Raw genomic sequence first — 24,725 nt, 5'->3', positions numbered from 1 at the left:
TTGGTGCAAAGGGAAATGGAGGAATAGCTTAGAAACTAGAAGGGAAAGTGGAGTGAAGAGAGTGTTTTCTTTTTAAGATAGGAGAAATAAAGCATGCTTGGACATGGATAGCAATGACCCAGCAGAGAGGGAGAGATTCAAGTCGCAAGAGTGAAGAGAGGATTGTTGGACGATTTGCTGGAGTGGGCTCAGTAGAGAGGGATCTGGTGCTGCAGGTGGGGCTGGGCCTTGCTGGGAGTACCTGCCGGCTCCCCTCCCATCGCAGCATGTGCCAGTGCAGGTGTGGTGGCTGGACGTGGTTGCTGGGCTGTGGAGGTGCTTCTCTGGTGGCCTCAGTTTTCTCAGGGAAATAGGAAGCAAGATCATGGGAAAGAGGGACATTGGCAAGAGAAGGTGGAGGTTTCAAGTTTTTTCATCCTAAAATCTCTCTGGAGATGAGAAGAGAGTGCCTGCCCTTTGCTGTCCTTCAGGAAGTTGTTGAGGCCTCTGCATGTGAGGGGGTTTCCCTCAGGGGGTCCCAAGGGGAAAGCAGCCACTGCCTACACTCCTTGGGAATGTCTGGCCAGAACGAGAATTGACATGAGGTTTCTCTTCCCCTGGTCTTATCTGTAGGAGACTTCTGGTTGGAAGCACAACTTGTGGAAGTTTTCAATCTCATTCTCTCATTTTCAGTGTGAAAAGTCAAAGGAATGCATGGAACCTCTGTTTCGGCTAGGTCAACAAATGGCTCCTGCCAGCTGGCTTTCTGCATCCATGCACCTGCTTTGGCAGCTGGGTGTAAAGGATTCTGAAGAATATGTGCACACAGACACTCAGATTATTGATCCCATTAGGTGAACCCATATGGATTTTCATGAAAATTGTGTTTGCATTGATAGGACATTTTCCTGTGGACACTACCTCACTGTCAACAAAAGAGGACACTAAGGACCTGTCTCCCTTGGAAAATCCCTGCTTCAATGAAAGAAGTTAACCAGGCACTATCAAATCAGTTTATTTCCCTTACTAAGAGAGACTTCGTGGACAGAGCCAAAGGTAAGCATGGTTTTTTGTGGGGTTTTTTGTTTATTTTTTCCCCGGGGTCATGTGGTAGGCACTGGAGTTGCAGTGGTCAGCAACATGGGTCTGCTCTTCTCCCTCAGGGAACTCAAAGTCTAGGCAACTTTGCAAATAAAAACCATCAAGTATAAAAAGGTGCACCTTGTGGAAAGTGCCGGTAGCTGTGGGCCTATGGGAGGACATCCAGCCTGCTGTGGGGCGGGGATTAGGAAAGCCTTCCCTGCCTGGCCCAAAAGATGCAGAGGACTTAGTCAGGCAGAGAGGTAGTAGAGAGTGCTGCTGTGGGATTGAAGGCCTGGAGGAACATTTTAGGAGAGCTTCACTGCAGCCTCTGCCTCTCGGATTCAAGCAATTCTCTTGGTTTAGCTTCCCCAGTAGCTGGGACTACAGGCACGCACCACCAGGCCTGGCTAATTTTTCAGTATTTTTAGTAGAGTCAGGGTTTCACCATGTTGTCCAGGCTGGTCTTGAACTCCTGAGCTCAGGCAATCCACTTGCCTCAGCCTCGCAAAGTGCTGGGATTACAGACGTGAGCCACCGCACCTAGCTGAAAACTTCTTCATTTTTAATCCAGCTCTTCTATTACATTTTATTACGGGTCTCTTATTTTTAATTTCTAAGCTCTCTTTCTTCCTCCCTCCAATTAGTTTTTTAAAACAGCATTCTGTTCTTATTTTATAGAAGTAGTAATTCTCACGAATTTTAAGATATTTATAATATACTTGACTTTCCACATTTTCATCTGTTCCTTGCATTGCTTTTGTTTTTCTCTGAATGTCTTAACAGTCTAATGAAACTTTGATTGTCCATATTTGCAAGGCAGCAAAGGCAGATTTATTAGAAAGCTAATAAAACTCAAGTTTCACTTTTGTAGACTCTTCTTAAAGTGGGTACACACAAAATATTAAACTCCAGGGCTCACAAAACCTACAAAGGAGATACTCAAACATAATTAAAAACTATGTGCAGAGATGTGGCTTGATAGCTGGTACTTGACTTAGGTGATTAGAGGGTGAGCTATCTTTTTTGGGGGGATATCCCTAAATGCCATTATTTGTGGACTTGAATTATCTTACCTTTTCTCTCCAGCTTCTTTCTCTTTGCATTTTTATTGTTTATTTGAAAACTTCTTTACTTTGTTTGTTTGTTTGTTTTTCATGGAGACAGAGTCTCCACCAGGCTGGAGTGCAGTTGTAGATTTACTTTTGGTTTGGACCTTTCTGCAGGTCCCATAAATGGGCCAGTTTTTTTCTTTGGGCTAAACCACTCTTTCACTCCAGTGGAAAAGAAACTCAGGGAGCTGAGGAATAGGACCGCTGAGGAGGCGGCCCTGGGGGAGGTTAGTTCTGACTCACGCTTATCATTTCTCTCCGTGCTTCAGCACAACTATGGGGGTTTAGGTGTTGCTCAGGTCCCTTTTTATCAGGAACCTCTCTTCCAAATAATGCGTGAAGCTCATTAACACATTTTATAAAGACAACAAAAGCGTCAGTTTAAAGGAACTAAGCCCATGCTAAGGAATGAACAATATATAATTTACCAGGAGTTACCTTAAGCATGGATCGATCACATAGGCAGTCACTAGAGTGTAGTTCAGATATTAATTGCTAATCCATAGCAATTATACTTCCAGGTTTTTTGGTGTGTGCGTTCACTCATTAATTTAGTAAATATTTAATGAGTTCTAGCACTGTGAAAAGTGCTGAGGATCAATGACGAGTGAGAATCTTTGTATTCTGAGTACCACTTCCCAGGTGACCCTGATGGCTTATCTCCACGTGAGATCTACAGTTCCAAGTGATATGGTTGCAGGACTCACCATATTCCCTGTTCGTCCTGTAGATATCTAAGTCTAGGTCCTTGTTTTTGCCTTTTCTGGGTCTTCATCTCCACTGATTGCTGGTCCATCGTTGTTCATGTGGAATGGATGTCCCGGACCCTTCACAGCCTGGCTCCCGCTGCCTCTCCTGTTGCACCCTCGGCTTCTCCCCCTTGCCCTGCATGCCCCAGCCTTCTGCGAGCCAGGTCATGTTTCACAAACACACTACACACTTTTTGTTTCCTTGTTGACCCATTGTCAAAGCTCCTTACTCTGACTGCCTTTTCGTCCTTGTCTTCCTCCTCTTCCTCCGTCACAGCCCCTCATACCCTCTCTGGGCTCCTGTAGCACCTTATTCAAAACTTTGAGTCAGTAATTCTGAAGCACATGGGTGGTTTGTTTTCACAGCGTAAATGCCTGGGGCCTCACTTCTGGATGTTCTCAGTGTCTGGGATAAGGATAAGCAGATGTATTCTGAGAGACGCTTCCCAGGTGATTCTGATGTCATATTTCCATGTGACAGCCACAGTTCCAAATGTTATGGTTACAAGACTTACCACATACGCTACCTGTTTGTCCTGTAGATATCTTTAGAATCACACTAATTGTCTTAAGACAGAACAATGACTTAATTATGTAAAACCTTGTCATATAGCACAGAACTGATACAGGAACTGAACGCATTTACTATTGAATGGTAGCTCTAGGGAAGAGATTAGGTAAAAGCATCAAGTATGTCCATGGAAATATGTTTTTGTTTACAAAGCTCTCGGTAAATAATAAAAGCCAAGCCAAACGTCTTAGTCTGTTTTGTGCACCTTTGACAGAATGTGTGAGACTGGGTAATCTATGATGAAATGTGTTTATTTGATTCATGGTTCTGGACGCTGCGAAGCCAAGAGCATAGTGCTGGCACTTTGCAAGAACCTTCCTGCAGCATCATCCCATGGTGGAAAATGGGAGGACAAGAGCATGAAAGTGAGAGAAAGGAAGCCAAACTCACCTTCTATCAGGAGCCCACTCTTGAAATAGCTAGCCCACTCCCACAATAACAGCATTAATCCACTCATAAGGGCAGAGTGCCCATGACCCAAACACCTCCCAGGAGCCCCACCTCCCAACAGTGTTGCAACAGGGATTACGTTTGCTTTTGCGGGGACACATTCGAATCATAGCACTAAGTTATAGATGGAAGTCACAGGAACAGTGCCGGATGGTTTTCCAAAATATCTTAAGGGGGGCCCTGATTTTGAGCCCCACAAACTCCTCCCCTCTATAACCTGCCTTCTGTGTCTGCAGTTTACGAGGTCATTACGAGGGCTACTGAATACCCATGTCCTCTCTTCCCAAGTTTTCCAAAGTAAGAGGCAACATGTGCTGGAAACTTCTCCTCCTCTGCTGGTCTAGACAGAAATCATTTTTTTTAAATTGATATAAAAATACTCTCAGATGCCAGTAGATGCAATTATATAACCTTTGATATAAAATATATACCAGTAGGTACCACTACAAATGGTTTGATATACAATGTGTATTAGGATTTATTTTGAAAAGATCTATTGGAAAACTAATCTGGAAGAGAATTGAGTTCAGTGTCTATTGTAATTTGCACTGTTTGGACATTGCTCATGAAACCCATGTTTTTGACATCTTTGTCCTTCTGAATAAAGATGGTGTTATATGATACGCCTCTGAACTAAGGCTTTGTAGCAAGAATCAGGAATAAACTCATTCTACGTGAGATGGATTGTGATTCTTGCCTCTGTAAATCTGATAATGTTTGTAACACTGGCTTCAGTTCTTCATAGGCATTTAATCAATATGTTTTAGCAGAGATATTTCAAAGAAATAATAGTGGTGCCATCCACTAATGCCAGCAATGTTACCTAACACTCCATCAGTAAGGGATAAATTTCCAGTTTTTTAATTTTTTTTAATTTTTCCTAGGTAATGGGGATGATATATACCACCCCATCTAGGTCTGCCAGATTAAGCAAATAAAACTATGGGACACCCAGTTAAATTTGAATAATGACATGCAGTAGATAGAAAGTATTTACACTAAAAAAATCATTATTTATCTGAAATTCAAAATTCACTGGGCATCTCATGTTTTATAAAATGGCAACCTTGGCCCTATCCAAAATCTCTTTGATACCCCCCTCTGCCCCAGGAACTAGGCAGACCTAGTGGAGTGATCAGTGTCTTCTGTGCCCACTGGGCAGACTCGTGGCTTAAAAATATATTCACTAGAAACTACTTCTGATCATTTGAGCATATACTTCCTGTGACTGATAGAGAAAATTATTTCTTCATCGAAGTGTTCATTTTAGCACATACCTTCTGTGACTGATAAAATTATTTCTTCATTGAGGTGTTCATATAGAGCACATTGACTGGCCCTCTAAATACAAGAGTGGGTTTTTAGTGTGATAAATTGGAAGCTCCTGATAGAGGTGAGGTGGGATGTGGAGCTACTTTGAAATTGCTCACAAGGAGTAAGTATTGCCTTCCATTTCCACCCCACCCCAGCTCAGAAGATTAAGAAAAGTTCTCGCCTGTCTCTGGAATGGAAAAAGTTCCTTCCCCAACCTCCAGACACCGAATTCCGAAGGAATTACCAAATTCCAGCTAAAATTCCCGAGCTTCAGGATTTCAGTTTCAAATACGGATGCTATGCAAGCTTGCCCGTTGCTTCTCGGGGTGTAGGTGAGTACAGCTGCGGCTTCTGAAACAGCCTCATAGATCCCAAACCCTGGCTCCAGGACTTCTCAGTGCAGAGGGCACTGGTAGCACATTTGGTAACAGTCACGGAGAAAGCCGGGGGTCCTCGCATAAAATCAGAACGTGGTCACTGCAGCTCCCAACCTGGAACCCAGGGAGCCAGCAGATTTCAGAAGACGACTGACTGCTTAGGCCATGAAATGAGTGTGATCCCTGCTGGGAAGGGGCAGTGGTGAGGATTAGGGGATACTTCCTCCTTATAGAATGAGAGGAAGGATGCAGTTGCTGTAAAGTGACAGAAAGAGGTGAGGCAGGAAACCAGTTTAGTCTCAGTCTCCTACTGAAGTGTATCCACATGTGCATCCCTCAAGTTTCTTAAAATTCCATGACCAAGCCACCTCCAGGCTACTAATTAAGCAGAAAACTTGGTGTCAGTCTGACACGTGATTCATTCCTGGCATGGAGTTGAGAACAAGCAGAACTTGAGACAATAATCAAAGAACTGATGCTTAGCACCTTGGGTTAGAAGGTAGCCTAGAAATTACCTCATCCAGAGCCTCATGTTGTGTGTGAATCTTCCTGACTCCATCCTTGCCAAGGGGCGACACTGCCCCGGCATATCCACTTCAGGGTAGCCCCATCCCCTTCGCAGTCTGTTTAGAAGCTAGAGCAGCTGTAATATTCCTGCTGAACTTCTAGCCACTGGTTCCGCTTCTTCCCATGGATGTTCATTATTATAAGTCTGTTATTCTATGAAAACCTTGTCATATGCCTTCTTTTCCAGTTAAAGTATTTCCAGGCCCTACAAACACTCTTCTCAGGGTATAACATCAAATCCTCTCACCAGTCTGGTCCCTCTATTTGGCCAATAACACTTTAAAGGGGACACCTGGAGCTGGAAGGTATTCTTAAGGTTTAAAAATTGGGGCTGGGTGCGGTGGCTCACGCCTGTAATCCCAGCACTGTGGAAGGCAGGGACGGACGGATCACGAGGCCAAGAGATCGAGACCATCCTGGTCAACATGGTGAAACCCCATCTCTACTAAAAATACAAAAAATTAGCTGGGCGTGGTGGCGTGTGCATGTAGTCCCAGCTACTCGGGAGACTGAGGCAGGAGAATCGCTTGAATCCGGGAGGTGGAGGTTGCAATAAGCTGAAATTGCACCACTGCACTCCAGCCTGGGCGACAGAGAGAGACTCTGTCCCAAAAAAAGGAAAAAGAAAAAAAGATTGAGCAAGTTGTGAAAATTTGGTTTTTGCATCATGATTTTATTAGTTTTATCATGATCATTTCTTGAATATCAGAACTCACATTAAATGAGCAATATTCATAATCAAATATAAGTGATTTGTGTATTGATCCACCCGTCCCTGCACCTCATACCCCCATTAGTCCAAATGGACAATGAGTGATGACTATAAACACCATCATTATTCCAAACTGCTCATCTGAAGATGCCTGGGTCCCTGGAAGGAGGTCCCTTACTGTGCTATCCGAAATGTGCACAGGAGATGTCCTGAAAGAAAAAGAAGCTTCTATGAGGACCTTTGGTTATTAAGCAGACAGTGAACGTCACCATCGTAGCCACCAAAGGCAAACTTCCTCTTTGCCCTCTGTAGGTTTGCTGAAAAATCAACTGAAAAAAGGAAGATTAAAAGGACGAAAGGCAAACAACACGCATGGGAGTCAAGCAAAATATAAGAACTCAAAGCAATGACGGGAGAGTTGATGCTTTTATACCATCTTGAGGTTACGGAAAGAGTTGGCTAAACGGGTTGTGGGTGGAGGAGAAGAGGAGACCTGGCTGGCAAAGGTGGTCTTGTTCAATGGTAGCAGCCCCCAGAGAGAATGATGGTAAAGGTTTTAGACCTATAAAGTCCAATCTTAGTTAATGTTTCTTAGATCCAGACAAGGAAAGGCCTTAGAAAGCCGGGCTGCATCAGTGCAGATTCCCTGTGGATGCAGGTCACCCCACTCTCCAAGACAACTTTGCAGGGCTAATGCAGTTGGCAGGACTTTTCAATAGTCATCTCAAAGTATACCAGAGAAGTGTATTTGGGGGTGACATATTTCAGTTTCCTTCACCATCATAACACACTGATCTGCATAAGAGTCAAGTTCAGGGAAAACTTCTCTTCTGAAAGTGATGGTCAAACTCACCCGTCTGGTCATCGTCTCCCATCACTGCCACTTTCAGGAGCAACAGGCTGGAAGTCCCCGTAGCTCCGCGTAGCTCTAGTCATTGGAAGAATTGATTTAATACAGAGCCTTAGTGTCCAGCATCATGAAGGACGCTGCCTGAGCTCAAAGCTGGGATCAGGCTGTCAGGGTCATTTTCTTTCTTTGCCTTTTTTTTAGACAGAGTCTTACTCTGTCGCCCAGGCTGGAGTGCAGTGGCATGATATTAGCTCCCTGCAACCTCCGCCTCCCGGGTTCAAGTGATTCTTCTGCCTCAGCCTCCCGAGAAGCTGGGACTAAAGACGTGCACCACTATACCTGGCTAATTTTTTTTTTTTTTTGTAATTTTAGTAGAGATGGGGTTTCACCATATTGGCCAGGCTGGTCTCAAACTCCTGACCTCATGAAATGCCTGCCTCGGCCTCCCAAAGTGTTGGGATTATAGATGTGAGCCACCGCATCCGGCCTCAGGGTCATTTTTAAACAATAAGGGCAAGACTGCTGTGCTTGGGTACCAGCCCCTGAGCCTGTCCCCTCCTGCGTATTTCTGCAGTGCCCTCCGTGCTGCACAGCTACCTCAGGAACCAAGAGCATATGAAGAAGCAGACCACATACCAACGTGACTACGACAGAACCTACCTAGATTTCTTAATGCTTTTAAACTCATTTACTTCCTCTCAAGTCAAAAAGTACCTTCAGAGTGTTTCCTACAAAGGTAAGATGAGGTCTTATTTCATGCACTTACAAATCGTAATACATTGCTTTTGCCAAATGGAAACTGTTCCAACTTGTAGCCACTGGAGTTGAATGCCCACAAAAAGGGACATGGCTTCAAAAATAAAACATCTCAGTGTTGTGCAAACCTCAATCCACTGAAAAGATATTTTCCTTTAAGGAGACCCCAGTGACTATATCCCCACTTATTAAAAGAGAGACATGCAGTTTTTCACCCATTTCTGATCCCATTCTGCCTGTGGTTGAATTGCTCCAGGATGACTCTTCTTTTTCTTAGAGCTAATTGATTTCTCCTCTGGGTGTTTGTATAATCACACTATTTTGCTGTGTTTTGTCTAATCTTTATTTTCTGTTTGCTGGTACATTTTTGTGACAGGCTTTTTAAGGTACAAGAAAATCTCTATATATCACTCTCTCAAAAAGAGCAAATGCCATTGATGTGGCTTCACTCCACATGACAAAGACTTATCCTCGTTTGTAGCCAAGTGACTGGAATTGATTTGGGAGCATCTTAGGGACAACTGGTGAGTTTAACTGAGAGTGTGTAAAATGTCAGCTCAGAGACTAAGAGAGCTTGAGGAAAAGAAACAGAGCTCTTCCTGCAGCTGTCTCTCAGCATCCGACGTGAGGGATCACACCCCCTCATTCATCCTCATCTGTGAGCACATCACCTAATGCAGATGTAAAACTTTATATAAAATATATTCATATGCCAACTAAACTAATGTATCACATACATTATATTATAGACTGTTATAGAAGGAAGTAAAACTCAAATAGCAATAGGGGTCTACTGCTTATTTCTGTATCCAAGTGATCATTTTCTGTACCCCATTTTGTGCTCTAGGCTATTTGAGCTGCTAACTTACTATGTGCCCTGCAATGAGCTTGGGACTTCCACTGGCCATGTGGGATCCCTTCGAGGGCTCTCTGTCTCTTGTCTGACGCTTCTGGGTCCCCAGGTGCTGTCCCCAGCCACAATCAGAAGAGCTGGCACCTCTGAAATCCTCGCTGAAACCCTCTTTTTTTGGGGACCTCCTGCCCCAAGAAAAACGAAAACCCTACCATTGGCAAGGCTGACAGGGAGTGGGCTCTGTGTGTGTGTGTGTGTGTGTGTGTGTGTGTGTGTGTGTGTGTGTAGAAACGAAGTATTTGCCACTCTCACACATTGAGGGCTGAGAACCTAAAGACCCTTCTAAGACCTTGAATGCTGGGTTTCAGGGAGGTACAAGAAGCAGGTGTTTCCCTCCTATTGAGGCAGGAGTATGCATTTTCTGTTGAGAGAAAGGAACAGGGAGGGAGTATGATGCCTCCCTGCTCTCCACAGATGGCTCTGGGCCAGTCTGACACTTCAGAAGGAAGCCAAGAGGCTCCTGGGGGTCTGCTGGCTCAGACTCCCCAGAGGGCCCAGCCAAAGCTCTGCAGCAGGCTCAAGCCTGCCCGCCTGTTCTCGTTCTCAAGTTTATATATAAAAGCATCCTCTGCATTTTACAAGGAGCTCTTTTTACCTTTAGGATCCACATCTGTTGGACCCTGTAGAAAGAGGATTTTTGTCTTTCCTAAGCAGATGCTCCCATCTGCCCAGGGACTTGCAATGCAGATGCAGCTGTCACTTCTCTGTCCCTACGGAAACCATAGTGGCTGCAGGCAGCTCTGTCTCTCACTGTGTGTCAGGCACAATCCAAGCCTTAGTGGCGCCCCCTAAGGTGAACTAGGAACTCCTCAAAGTGCTCTGGCAGCCTTGGATCTACATTCTCCAAGATACTGGGGTAAGCTGATCTTCCAGATAAAACACTCTGTCCACGTGACAGGACTTTCCTCCCTAGACTGGTGAGGCATGACCTGTTAGCTAACAAGGTAACTTAGAATAAGCTAGGGTTTTGTTTCTTCTTAGCTCTTCTGCTTTCCTGGTTCCCTCAGGGCAGCACCAGGGGCCGGTGCCTGAAGGCTCATGACCCAGACCTTTGCTCTTTGGTGCTGCCTTGGGCTGATGTGGGATCCGCTTCCCATGGGTTTTTACTCCTCTTTCCAAGCTCTGCTGTAGAATGGCCCACGCATCACTGCCAGCCGTGTTAGAAGCTGACAAACAAATGGAAGCCTCCCCCTAAATTCTTGTGCCCAAAACCTCTTGTCATTTTCTAGTGTCAGGGACAACACTGATGCTTTTCAGCTGGTGAACGTCGCAGCAGAGCTTTTGTGGCTGAGCACACATGCAGATGTGTCAGGCAGAATTATGATCAACTCAGCTTAAATTATTTTACTGGATTATCTCTCATAGGTTGTAGGACCTGATGGAATAGGAGCCTAGAACAGGTACATTTTAGAGAGGGAGAGAGGAAGGGAGGGAGAGAGAGAGAGAAGGGACCAGGCCTGTTCTTATGGACCAAGTTGGGTGGGAGGCGGGGGTGGGGGAGAGAGTTGGTGTGTGTGGTGGGGGGTGAAATACAGTAAAGAGAAAACTCCATTACAACAAAAAGTAAAGCTGTGAAGGCATAAAGGAGAGAGAGCTGAAGGCAAACCTTTTGTTTTCACTAACTCTGCGTGTCATCACTATTCGGTATTCAGTTTATTTATAACTCGAGGAGGCTGAACTACTTATCCTTAGTGGCTATTCTACTTTCAAAATTTTTTAAATCTCTGAGTCTGCCTCAGACCATGCAAAAGCTTACTCATTGGGCAACTGTTTCCTATTTGTAAAGACTGTGTCGTCAGTCCACTTCTCCCCAGTTGAAAGGTAAAATGATCTGAAATGCAGTTTTCTGTGAATTTATTCAGTTATGGCTCCCGCCCCATCTCTTCCTCCAACTGAAACTCCCACAAATGGCCATGTGAAAGGTATTTCTTCATAGCCTGTGTTTCAATACTAAGAATCAATTTATTTACTCAATTAATGCTCAGTTGATACAAAGATAAACAAGGAATCCTTCCCAGGGAACTCATTATCGGTATAGAAGATAGACACATAGTTAAAATGTCACCAGTTCTGTAATGGAAGCAATCTTTGGGTACGTGGAAGCCTGTGAGGGGTACTCCCAACCCTGTGGGTGGACAGGAGATGAGGAAAGGCTGCCTGGAGGAGGGGTCCTTTAAGTCTTAAAGATGAATCTGCATGACAAGCAGAAGCAGGAGCATTCCTGGCAGAAGCAACAGCATATACAAAATCAGAGGAAATGAATTTGCATTTATACATAATAAAGATGGGTAGCATTTGACTTACAATTGGTAGCCTTTTTGAACAGTTAAGTTGACATTAAATTTTACAGACTCTCATCCTTTTTTACTAATTCATGAAAACCTTGATTAACAGTGTGTGTATATCTCTGGTATGAGAAGAAAGGATTTTTTTCTTATTTTAATATAAATTCTTTGGTAATAGAGACAATGCTTCAAATAAGAAAGACTGACAACAGCAAATATCAATGAGAGGAAGCAGTCAGAACCCCACACAGCACTGGTGGGAATATTAAAGAATGAAGAGTAAAATTATTTTGTTGTTGTTGTTTTGTGTGTGTGTGTGTGTGTGTGTGTGTGTGTGTGTGTGTGTGACAGAATCTCCCTCTGTACCCCAGGCTGGAGTTCAGTGGCATGATCTCAGCTCACTGCGACCTCTGCCTTGAGGGTTCAAGCAATTCTCATGCCTCAGCTTCCCAAGAAGCTGGGATTACAGGTGTGCACCACCACACCCAGCTAATTTTATTTCATTTTATTTTTTAGTAGACATAAGGTTTTGCCATGTTGGTCAGGCTGGTCTTGAACACCTGGCCTCAAGAGATCTACCTGCTTTGGCCATCCAAAGTGCTGGGATTACAGGCATGAGCCACTGTGCCCTGCTATCAAAGAATACAATCGCTTTGGAAGCAGGTCTGGCAGCTTCTCCTAAAGTTAAACATATACCTACTCCATGACCCAGAAATTCCACTTCTGGATATTTGCCCAAGAGAAAGGAAACCATATGTCCACAAAAGGACATGTACAAGAATGTTTATAATCACTTTATTCTTAATAGCCTCAAACTGGATGCAACCCAAATCTCTATCAGTAGGAAAATGGATAAACAAACCGTGATATATTCACATAATGAAATATCACTCAACAATAAAAAGAAATGAGTTATTGATATATACAACAAAATGTATGAACCTCAAAAACCTGCTGAATGAAAGAAGCCAGACACAAAAGAATACCTTCTGTATGATTTCATTTATTTGAAGATCTACAACAGGGAAAACTCATCTATGATGAAAGAAACCAGAACAGTGGCTGTCTTGGAGTAGGGAGTGTTGATGGGGAAGGAGCGTGAAAGGTCTTCTGGGATGGGACAAATGATCTCTATCATCCTGTGGTCATAGGTTACAGTAATGCATATGTCTCTTCATCAAACTGTACACAAAAGATTAGTGAATTTCACTTTATGAAAAGTATAACCAACTAAAAAAATACTGGAGACGAGGCATGGAACAGGGTAGGGATGCTTCAGAATTAAACATGAAATCACAAAAACAAATAAATGAAGACGTAACCAAAGAGAAAACAGGAACAAACACACTCACACATGCACATACACGCATACACATACACACTCACACACACATGCACATGCAGACATCTCTGATCTATCGACCTCCACTGGCATTTGGGACATTGAGCAGGATAACATGAACATTGAATATGAGCATAACACCACTTGTATTTTCACTCCCTTTTGGATTTGGCTGCACAGGTAATAACTGCTGGGAGTGAACAAGTTTTACAGCTTCACTCTGTACGATTAAAAATATGTATGATTAGGGGCTGGGGGCGGTGGCTTCTGCCTGTAATCCCAGCACTTTAGGAGGCCAAAGTGAGCAGATCACTTAAGGTCAGGAGTCTGGGATTATACTAAAAATACAAAAATTAGTTGGGCATGATGATGCATGCCTATAATCCCAGCTACTCAAGAGGCTGAGGCAGAATAGTTTGAATCTGGGAGGCAGAGGTTGCAGTGAGCCGAGATCACACCACTGCACTCCAGCCTGGGCAACAGAGTGAGAATCCATCTAAAAAAAAATATATATATATATGTGTGTGTGTATATATATATATATATGTGTATATATATACATAATATATGTATACATACATATGTGTATATATATATGTATACATACATATATTATGTATATGTGTATATATATATATTGTGTGTGTGTACATATATATATATATGTATATATATAACCAGGAATAGGGAATCATAGATGTTCAGAACCAGACAAGACTCCTTCATGTTACAGATCAGGAAACGGAGGCCAGGGAGGGGAGTTGAAGGGCCTCCGCAAGGTCTTGACGTTCTCAAGGTCAACATTTACCATTCAAGGACAGCAAAGCTTACCAATGTCGGTGGGTACAAAAACAGCCCTGGCTTCTGTGAAATTTGGAACAATAATCTCTATGGTTTATCATCACTGTTTACTGCTACGGACCCCGTAACAGAAGGCTAAGATGACCATTTATTGTTTTTGATGGGCCAGGCACTGTCTGGGTGCTTCACACACAGTGTCCTAATCTATTCCAACGTCGGTGCAAAGTAAGTACTGCTGCCTGTATTCAAAGACGAACTGAGGAAGTGGGAAGGCTAAATCATTTGCTAACACTTGCCAACACACAACTGAAACTTAAGCCTCTTTCATTCTAAAATCTGTGTCTGTCCAGTAAGTTTGCTAATCCCTTAAATATTAAGTTTACTCTTCTTAATCAATAATTATACAGCTGTGCCTGTTTAGGTATTAAATATAATAGCCTGTGATTATTTTGGTCTCTTATCAGATTTGTGTATTTAGTAATACTGTCAAATATTTTCTTCCTAGAAGTTCTCAATTTAGCATTTAAATACTTAACTGAAATTTTCATCCTGTTTTTCTTTATACTTTTCAGATAGACAAATTCTTGATCGCTTTATTTGTACTCATTGTGACACTAACAAAAAGGAGAAATGAAAGGGGAAAATAGTTCAAATGAAGAAAATCTGAAAATCAATGGAAGCACGAGGACCTTCCTAGTCATTTTCTCAATTATCAACAAAAAATAAGATGCAAATAACTCCAAGTATGTTGTGATAGTCATGAGTTTGTGTATTTTGCTTTGCTTTATTTTTAAATAATAAAATTATTTAAGGCTACAAATTTTCCCCTGAACATAGCTTTAGCTGTATCCAGTAGGTTTGGATATAATTTTTTTTTTCTTTTCCCTTTTGGATACTTAATTTGTGGTTTCAATTTGATTTCTCCTGTGAACTAGGAATTATGTGGAAAAGAATTTTAAATTTCCCAATAATTCGAGATTTAAAAAATCATTTTATTCCATATCTCTTCTTTGAATGAAGGAAAGTTTAAAAATCTGCTTTCGGGAAATTAAAGTTTTATTTAATGCCATTAATCAAGTATATGATTAATTTGTGTGTTACATGAATATAAGAGAAATATTACAGTTTATTGTATTTTTGAAATCCCTTATATCTTTAATTGTATACTTGGACTGTTCTATTCTGAAAGAATATTGCAACCTCCCACAATAAATATATTTTTATCAATTTCCCTTGTATGTCCCGGGTTTTTTGCTTTACATATATGGTTGCTATATTTTGTATTCTATTAGGGTTTATCACTTATACAGAGCTTCTTCACTGATTAACATTGTCCATTATATATCATTCATCTTCCGCAGTTAATGCTTTTTGGCTTTAAATTGCATTTTAATTGATATTAATGTTGCTATTGGTGCTGATTTGGTTTTGGTTTTACCTTTGCATTTGCTCAGTGTGTCCTTGTCTTCATTTCCAATCTGTCTTTGTAACTTTGTTTCAGTATGTTTCTAGAAATAAATTGCCTGGCTTTTATTTCATGACTAACATGACACTGTTTGTCTTCAGAGAATTTAGCCAGTACAGAGCAACTGTGATGCTTCACTACTGGATTTTGTTTTCTGCGTCATTTTTGCTTGCTATTTGCCGTTTTTTCTTTCCAGTTTTACTTTTCCTAATTTTCTTCATTTTCCCCTCTAATGTTAGTTTTGGAAATATACTGTTTTTCATGATACTAGTAGTTTTTATCACACGTGATCATTACAACATTTGGGTTTCTCCCCCAATATATAAAATGTAACCTCTATGCTCCCAGAACCTTTTACTTCCCCGTTCCTCCCACGGCTGCTGACTGAGAAGGTACCCTTTATTTCCTCATTTCACATTGTACTTTTCACTACATCCTCTGCTCGTGCTCTTGTGCATGCATGTGTGTACACACACACACACACAGCTGCCAGCAGGGCTCATATGGAGAAGGAGCTCGCCCTCTAGGTTTCCCATAGCAGCAAGATTTTGTTGCTGTTGTTACTCTGGGGTTTGTTTTTTTCTTTTTTGAGCCCGGGTTTGGGCCTGTCCTATATTCTGCTTCCATTTTATACCAAGGCAATCATATCCCAACCATCCCTGCTTTAGACAGGGGTAGTTTTCGACTTATCAGCTGAGCATCTCCCCACCCCAATGTCCTTTGCAGATCTGGGCCAATACTTGAGCATCAAGCTGCTTTATGCCTTTCTTAGAGTGCTGGGAGCTATCGCAGTGGCCACCCAGCAGCTTTACATGGACTCTCTCTTGGTTTAGTGTGTGCAGTGTGGGACTTCCTGACTGTCTGCACAGCATTCATTCCAAAGCAGAGGTCCATACTCCATCAGGGCCCTGAGCCAAATACTAATACATGAGTAGCCCCTTTGGTCCACAAATATTTATTGAGCACCTACTATATGCCAGGCAGGGCTTTAGGGGTTGGGGATAATGCACTAGTGAAAGACAGCAATGGAGCTACCAGGAGGCTCCTACTTGAGCTGAAACTTCAAGAGGAGAAGGAACCAGCCACATGGAGTGATGGGGCAAGACCTCTCCAGGCTTAGAGAACAACAAGGCAAGGGCCCTAGGACAGGAACAATTTTGGTGTTCTAGGAACTGGAAGACGGTGGAGTGGTTGTCACATACATAGTAAGTTGGCCGGGGACAGGGAAAAGACATACAGAAAGAGATCAAGGAGGCAGGACTTGGATCACGATGGGAGTGCCATTGTATTTCTGATAGCGTAGACTCTTGTAGTCTAAGTAACTTTATTTCATAACAATTAATAAAATTCTATTGATTCAAGGTGTGGATCACCCACGAACATTGTTTTTATGCTATTTGTCTTCCTCAAATTTGGTAGCAAAGTTCTGTGTAAGACTTAAGTTTTTAGCTACTGCAGACATGTCTGTGCGTGCGTCTTAAGTTTTTGACCTATCTCTACACCTTGGGAGTCCCAAATGGGATCCCTGATCTCCCAAATGATTTTTTAAAAATTCACACACACTGAGGTTCACTCTTTGTGCTATAAAGTTCTACGGGTTATGACAAAGCATAGTGCCATGTATCCACCATTACAGTATCATACAGGACAGTTTCACTGCCCAAAAAATTCTCCATGCACCACCTGTTCAATTCTCTCCTCCTCCCCTTAAACCTGATTACTTCTTTGGAGATCATTTTGGTATTCTGGGGGTAGGCCAAGAAAAGCCAGCATCGCCCACCTTGCCCTGTGGCAGCCTATGGATGAGTGTTGCCATCTGTCTGGACACAAAAAGTCATCTTACCTCCAGAGTTCTAGAACTTGTCAATGACATCACTCTAGAGCAAGACGTTCTACTTGTAAATACACGATTGAGATGTAATCTTAGACAGACTTTTACTTTAGGGACGGAGTCTAGAGGAATTATTGGCCCCAATCCTTAATCTCTCCCTGTATCCACAACTTTGGCCATGTAAACTTGCAGTCCTTCCCACTAAAGATGCAATGTATTTCCCCCACCCTTGAATGTGAGGATGGCCATGTGGCTTTCTTTGGCTAATGGGTTGTTAAAAGAAATAAACCTGGGCTGCTCACTGTCCCAGGAGAAAAATGATTCACCCCAGCTGACCTGCCTTCGTGACTCACAAACCGTGAGTGAGAAATAAATGCTCACTCATTTGCTGCATGCCAGAGACTAATGTAGCAATAGCTGACCGGTAAGGCACAGCATTGATTTAGATGCAACATCCCTGGGACCCTCAAAATAAGAAAAGCCTTTGTAGAATCAGTTCTTTCTCAAAAATATTAAATTCTATCACCATCACCAAATAGTGTTTAGAAAGCAATTGCATTTTAAAATAACAGTGTGGTTGAAGTTCTCTTGTATCTTAAAACCTGCCAAATGGCAAGGGTGTTTTAAACATCAAACACTTGAAAGGTTCTCATGAGGCCTGTAGCCACTGCTTATTTTAATGTGCTGGAAGCTGTGAGTGCTTTAATCTAGTTCCTTCTCAGAGAAGATTGGCAAACCCAGATCAGTCACGGACCTGGCATGAGTTAATTATGTAGCACTAGAATTTCGATTATTATATTTGTAAGATAGTAGTTTTTCAACAGGTAATAGTCCCGTGATTTTTTTTTAATCTTGTGATATCCCCCAATGGTTCTTTAATTCTCTTTTTATCTTCCTGAAAAACTTACCCTTGTTAGGGGAGCTCTGGAGTGTTGATTTTTTTCTGGCTAGGAACCTCTGTGGCCACAGCACCTTTGCCCGAATTCTTGTTCTGCATCCAGGAATAATGAGGTACACAAGTGAAGGGTGAAGAAGAGTTTAATTATTTAGTGTTAGAACCATCTCAGATGAGTAGGTAGCTTCTCTCTGCTGGCAGGTCGTCTTTGCAGCTCTCAGCGGAGAGGATACTCCTCTGCAGCTGGTCTTCTGGTCCCATGATCTCCCTGCCCTCTTTGTCCTCTGGCGGTCCTCTGTCCTGCTCTGGCTGAGCCCAGGGCTTTTATGGACCTCAGAAGGGAGGAAATGCATGCCAATTGGCCCATGAGCAGCCACGGGTGGGCCTGGAAGAGGCACACGAGTTCCCACTCCAGTCCATGGGACTGGCCGCCCAGCCCCTCCCTATTCTTCAGGCTCTCCGTGGCCTGATGGTGGGGCCTTACTGGGGACCCACTTCCTTCCGCCCATTACTCTGTCAGCCTCCTGCCGGGACTTGGCCCCAACCCCTCTGGGAGATTGAATCGAGTGCTGGGAGCAGAGAGAAGCCAAGCAGTGGGAGCAGACACCCCTGAGGCTGCAGGGACAGGGGTCCTTCCTGGGGCATCCGAGGGTGTAGGCTGCAGAGATGCCTAGGTCCTGTGCGTGGGAAGGCAGCACAGTTGCAGCCGGGAGCTCCCACCCCCTCAACTCAGAAGAGGCAGGGCTCCCACTTGTCCTCGGCTCCCCTTCCCGGTTCTCTCAAGAGCACAGGGGGGCTCAGATCCACAGCTGCAGTTTGGGCAGCTGTAGCCTCACCCAGTAGGGTGGGCTCCTTCCTGCTCCCTAGAGCAGGAGGCCTGGGTCTGCAGCTGTGGTTTGGGTGGCTGTAGCGGCATGGGAACTCCTGTCCCAACTCAGAAAGGACGGGGCTCCCAGCTGTGCTTCCCTGCTGCAGCCAGCATGATGGCAGCGGCCACTGCCATCACCCTTGCACACACCCTATTCAAAATCAAAGTATGTATAGTGGATTTCTATGCTTCCTAGAAATATCTGTTCTTTGTTTTGAACATTTACGGTTATGTAAATGTGTTTAAAATTGTTCCACTTTGATTAAAAGTGCTTTTGTGAATAAGTAAAAAACAACATCCCTTTAGAATAAAGACTGCAATAATTTGTAAGAAAGTAAGAAATAGAACACAGGCTATAGGAAGTTGTTTTCATTATGTGTTAGAATCCTCCTTCCTGCACAGGCGGTATATGAGGCTGGAGCAGTGCTTATCAGCCTTGGCCGCCCAGTCGAATGACCTGGAGGGATTTTTCAAATCCTGATGCCCAGGCCACTTTCCAGACCAATTACAGCAGAACTTCTGGGGACAGATCATAGGTGCTAAAGCTCCCCAGGTGATCTCCATGCACAGCAAAGAGTGAGAACCACTGAACTAGAGGGGGGATCTAATTGGTAAATTGCACTTGCCAAGGTTAAGTTGGCAGTTTAGTCAAGATCTAAGCCGGAAGCAGAATCCACCCTCATTTTTTTCAGATGATGGGGCTTAAGTAAAGGGACTACTTACTGAGGACATAAACATGGGGTAAGGCTCCCAGAGACTTGTGAGAGAAGGAAGCTGTTACCACCTCTCCCTGTGAGAGCCTGGGTTGTCAGGGAGCTGCTGTCCCCTGGAAGGAACAGAGCCATTTGGAGGGACATGACACAGGAAACAAGCAGGGAAAAAATCCTCCAGCCTTGCTTCTCCTTCTCTCTCATATAATCTGTTCTCTGGGCATGGCTCTTACTGGCAAGCCCAATGGATGCTTACTAACAAGATGCAGTCCAAAGGGTTAACCTCCGGAGGCACCAGCCAGGCCAGAAAAGGTGGTTAAAGGGAATTTGGAAGCCAAATAAGATATAACCAACACAACTGGCCAGGCTTGCTGAATGAAAACCACAAGCAGAGGATATGGCTGACTATTGAATAAATTTTTGAATTAGTTTTTTAAAAAGTTTTACAAAATAGGGAAATTATTCATTTAAAGAATTGTCTTAATAAAAAAGATATATCATAGACATATCACGAAATTGGGAACCTTCCAGAAAATTCAAGGCATATGACTATGACAATTTAAATTTTATCCTTCATTTAACATTTATTTGAAAATATTTTTAAAGTCTTTCATAGCAGACACCCTGCTGTACTAGATAGAGAAATGAAAGACACAATAATCTATTCTTCTATTCTTAAAGATCTAAGGGTCTAGCAAAAAATACAGACAAGCTGGCAAATGTAATGAAATTCACAATGTTGCCAGCCCAGAGCAGCCTGCGTCCCTTTGGGGGATGCTCTGCCACCCAAATTCAGCCATGTGGTTCTGATGTCAGCTGAAGGCTCTCTGTGCCCTGCCTGGGCCAGGTACCATCTGAGTTTGCTACCTTTCCTCTCTGGCCATGGTCGGGGTTTGGCCCAGGATTTTCTTCCATGGGGACTGGGCAGAGCATTCTTTCCTTGGTTGCCGTGAGGCTTTAAGAAGATGCGTCCAGAGCTGCCTGTGGTCCTCCTCCCAGCCCCACAAAAGCCACCAGCCCCAGAGAATGGAGACCTGAGAGAGGATGTATGACGAAGGGAAGAATCCCGATGAGATTGGAGTGTCCATCCTTGAAACCATCTCCACCCCTGCCACATGAACAATTCATTTCTTGATTTGGCTGCAGCTGGATTGAGCTGGATTTCTGCCACTTAAAATCAACAGGATTCTAACAAATACAGAGGAAATCTCATAACATTCTAAAAGAGCCATGTGCAGAATGCTATGGGATTTCTAAGAGCTTGCCTAACCTGGCCTAAAGGGTCAGGAGAGGGTTTCTGGAACAAGGTAAAGGCCCCGGTTTTTATTGGATGTACAGGCACTGTAATTAGGCTATTTTCAAAAACAAGTCTCGAACTGAAATGCCTACAGTGGCGCATAGATAAGAAAACAGATATCTTTCTCTTTCTGTGCTCTCCTGCTAGTCTCATGCAACACAGAACACTTCTGTGACCACATGTGGAGTGGGCCCCACTGAATAGTCCTCCTAGCTCACGTTCAATTCAATTGTGACAGTAACTGGTTAGTGCAGACCTGGTAGGATGAGGACTCATGAAACCATCTTTGCAAAAATATAACAGTGAGAAAGTTGTAACAGTAAAAGTTATCTGACCTAACCAACTCCTTGCGTCTAACCTTCTAGCTGCCCTTTTCGTTCCTGAGCATAGGCTGAGCTAACTTTGAGAGGAACTTAATACATCGTTTAACTTTCTCAAAACAAGCCCCTTCGTACCTGGGGACTTGCCTGCCTTTGTAGGGCTAACAAATTCACCACAAGAAATGCAACTTTCTCAGTTGCTCCTGCAGATAATATCACTACCATAGAGCTTAAGATGTGAGATATCTTTTCAGGTTTTTAGATTTCTGATGACTTGATGGGTCTACCCAGACTCACCGTCTGGTCCTGTGGCCCCCACCCAGGAAGTGACTCATCACAAGGGGACACAGCATCAATTCCCTATGATTTCATCTTCAACCCAACCAATTAACACTCCCCACTTTCTGGCCCCCTACCCACCAAACTATCCTTGAAAAACCCTAGTCTCCGAATTTTTGATGGACTAATCTGAGTAATAATAAACCCCTAGTCTCCCATTTAGCTGGTTCTGTGAGAACTGAACTCTTTCTCTATTGCCATTTCCTTGTCTTGGTAAGTTGGGTCTATCTAGACAGAGGACAAAATGAACCCACTGGGTGATGCCACTCAGTCCCACAAGACAACAGGAAGTAGTAAGTCCCCAGCTTACTCACAGCTTCTGCCTGACTTGGCTACAAATTGAAAGCTCCCACCAACTGCCTTCTTGAGTTTGATCATTTGCTAGAACAGCTCATAAAACTCAGAGAACCACTTCACTCACCTACGCCGGTTTATTATAAAGGCCATTACAAAGGAGGCAAATGAAGAGCCAGTTGAAGAACTGCATAGGGCACAGTATGTGGGAAAGGGCAAGGAGCCGCCATGCCTTCGGCAGGCCCACCACCCTCTAGGCATTTTCAACAATCAGCAACCTGAAAGCTCTCCAAAGTAGATCCTTTTGAGTTTTATGAACACTTCATTACATATGCGTAATTGATGACATCATTGGCCAGTGGTGATTAATTCAAACTTCAGTTCCTCTCCCTGATTGGGGGGTGGGGCTGAAAGTTTCAACTCTCTCATCAGGATTGGTTTCCCTGGCAACCAGCCTGCATGTGAAGTCTATCCTGAGGCCCCCTCCTTCCCTGGCATACAAAAAGACACATCACTTATCACTTTAAAGCATTCTTGGAGTTGTGTGCCAGGAAACTGGACAAAGACCAACACAGGTATTTGTTATTGTGAGCCACAGTATCACAGGGGGCCTGGCAGGTAACCTAAACGAGGGAGGAGGCCCAGGAATGAGACCATAGGGGGAGTGACTGACGAAATGAAGGATGCCTGCTCTGTTTAAAAGGGCTGCTGAATTATTGTAACAGAAAAAATTAAATAAATTTTAAAAATTAAAATTAAAAAAGCCCCTTTACTCCATTTCTGTTTAAGGAGACTTTACCCATTCCTGCTCATAGGCTGGGATAATTTTAGAGCACTAATATGCAAAAACAACAATAATGTAGTTCTAAAAACAGTTTGGGATTAAAGGAGACATATTTAAACAACATGTTTTGTTGAACATTTATAGGAGCATTGAGACCTGACCAAGGACAAAGACTTTCCCAACCTCCCCAGACCCTTGCTGGCACCCAGTTGTCTGTGGTTGCTGGTTACTTCCTGATCTCAGTTCCCTCCTCTTTCCCCTCCCGTTAACGTGAAAAGTACCTACAGTTTGTACTGACTTAAGGTGGTACTTTAGGACAATAGTCCAGCACCTTCTCAGTTTTCTGGCTCTCCAATAAGCCTGCTCTTCCACCAATTTTTGTCCGTTGTGTTTGGCGTTTGCGTGGCCAGCTGCTGGACGTGGGTTTGGTTGTATTATCTCTGGCTAATTGTTGCCGTTAGAATGCATTAGTCATACAGAATTTCAGGAAAAGCAAAAAATATGTTTTTTTAAATGTATTGACAATTTTTATTGTCACTCTTTCTGGTGTACAGTGTTACAGATTCTGACAAATGCATAGAGCACTGTATCTGCCACCCCAGTCGTGACGTGGGAAAGTAAAATCCCCTCTAAAATCCCTCTGGCTGTTCCCCTGTACACAGCCCCACCTCCCTAGCCACTGGCAATGACAGGTCTGGTTTTCATCACTGCCATTTTGCTTTTTCTAGAATGTCATGATACAATATGTAAGCTTCTGTATCTTCTTTGATTTAGCAAAATGAATTTGATTTTTTTGTTGAGTAATCTGTAATAATTTGTTACTTTTTATGGCTGAGTATGGATGTTTCCGTTTATTTATCTGTTCACTGGTTGAAGAACATCTGGGTTGTCTCCAAGTTTTGGCCATTGTGTATAAAGCTGCTATGAGCATTTGTGTTTCTTTTTTTTTTTTTTCTTGAAACACGGTCTTGCTCTGTCACCCAGGCTAGAGTACAGTGGTGCCGTTTTGGCTCAGCGCAGCCTCCACCTCCCAGGTTCAAGTGATTCTCCTGCCTCAACCTCCCAAGTAACTGGGATTACAGGTGCCCACCACCACGCCCAGTTAATTTATTTGTATTTTTAGGAGAGATGAGGTTTCACCATGTTGGTGAGGCTGGTCTAAAACTCCTGACCTCGGGTGACTCACCTGCCTCAGTCTCCTGAAATGCTGAGATTATAGGCTTGAGCCACCACACCCGGCTCAAGCAAAAGATCTGAATAAACACTTCCCCTAAATATATATACAGCTGGTAAATAAGCACATGAAAAGTGTCTCAACATCATTTTCATGTGAATACAACTTTTCATTTCTCTAGAGTAAATAAATACCTGGGAGTAGGATTGCTGTGTCATATACATGTTTAACTTTACAAGAAACTGCCAAACCATTTTCAGAATGACTGTATCAGTTTGCATTTCACCAGCAACATTTGAGAGTTCAGTTGCTCCACATCTGTTATTAGCAATTGGAACAGTTAATTTTTATATTCTGTCAACCTGAAATAATCTATAGGATCAAAATCCAGTTTAAGAGTGTGTATGTAAGTGCAAAGCTGAGAATGACCATCTTGAAAATACAGACTCCAAAGGAATGGGGTCAGTGCTCTGAAACTGAAAAGTTAAGGTCTTACCTACATAGGCAGAAAACAAGGAAATTTAACAGGATTACAACGTTTTCCGTACAAGCCTGTTTTATGTGTTACAGAAATTTGATTAGATATGGCTTGTTTTCTTTTCCTTTCTCAAAGAGTATATTTAACATTCCATCTTGGACAATGTGATGTATTTGTGTAAGAGAAGAAAAAGAAAAGTTAATCTATAACAAAGATCAATGGTTACGTGGGAAGAGCTTCTTCTCTGATGCCCTTTAGTCTTTACAGCATTTTACAAAACAATGTAGGTAAAGAAAAGGCTAATCTATAATCAGAGAAACAAGGGTTACGGCTGTCTAAGCTACAGCTGCCTGTTGTGTGACTCACCTCCCATACTCACTTCCTTTAGGACCCCAAATAAAGTTCTAAAAGT

At 43.0% G+C, this 24,725-nt stretch overlaps 1 protein-coding gene across 1 annotated transcript; it reads left to right on the top strand.

The window, feature by feature from the left end:
- The first annotated feature begins 728 nt into the window (after positions 1-728).
- Positions 729-15,087, top strand: TEX26 (testis expressed 26). Its single transcript, XM_017518389.2, has 4 exons — positions 729-1,035; positions 5,411-5,587; positions 8,336-8,497; positions 14,431-15,087. Exons 1-4 carry the CDS (start codon positions 960-962, stop codon positions 14,490-14,492), a joined length of 477 nt encoding a protein of 158 aa, XP_017373878.2. The 5' UTR covers positions 729-959; the 3' UTR covers positions 14,493-15,087.
- The last annotated feature ends 9,638 nt before the right edge of the window (positions 15,088-24,725 follow it).

Source organism: Cebus imitator, unplaced genomic scaffold (genome assembly GCF_001604975.1).
Source record: "Cebus imitator isolate Cc_AM_T3 unplaced genomic scaffold, Cebus_imitator-1.0 Scaffold678, whole genome shotgun sequence".
In the NCBI taxonomy this organism is placed as follows: Eukaryota; Metazoa; Chordata; class Mammalia; order Primates; family Cebidae; genus Cebus; species Cebus imitator.
The sequence above is the reverse complement of the archived record's forward strand: the minus strand, read 5'-3'. Positions and strand labels throughout refer to the sequence as shown.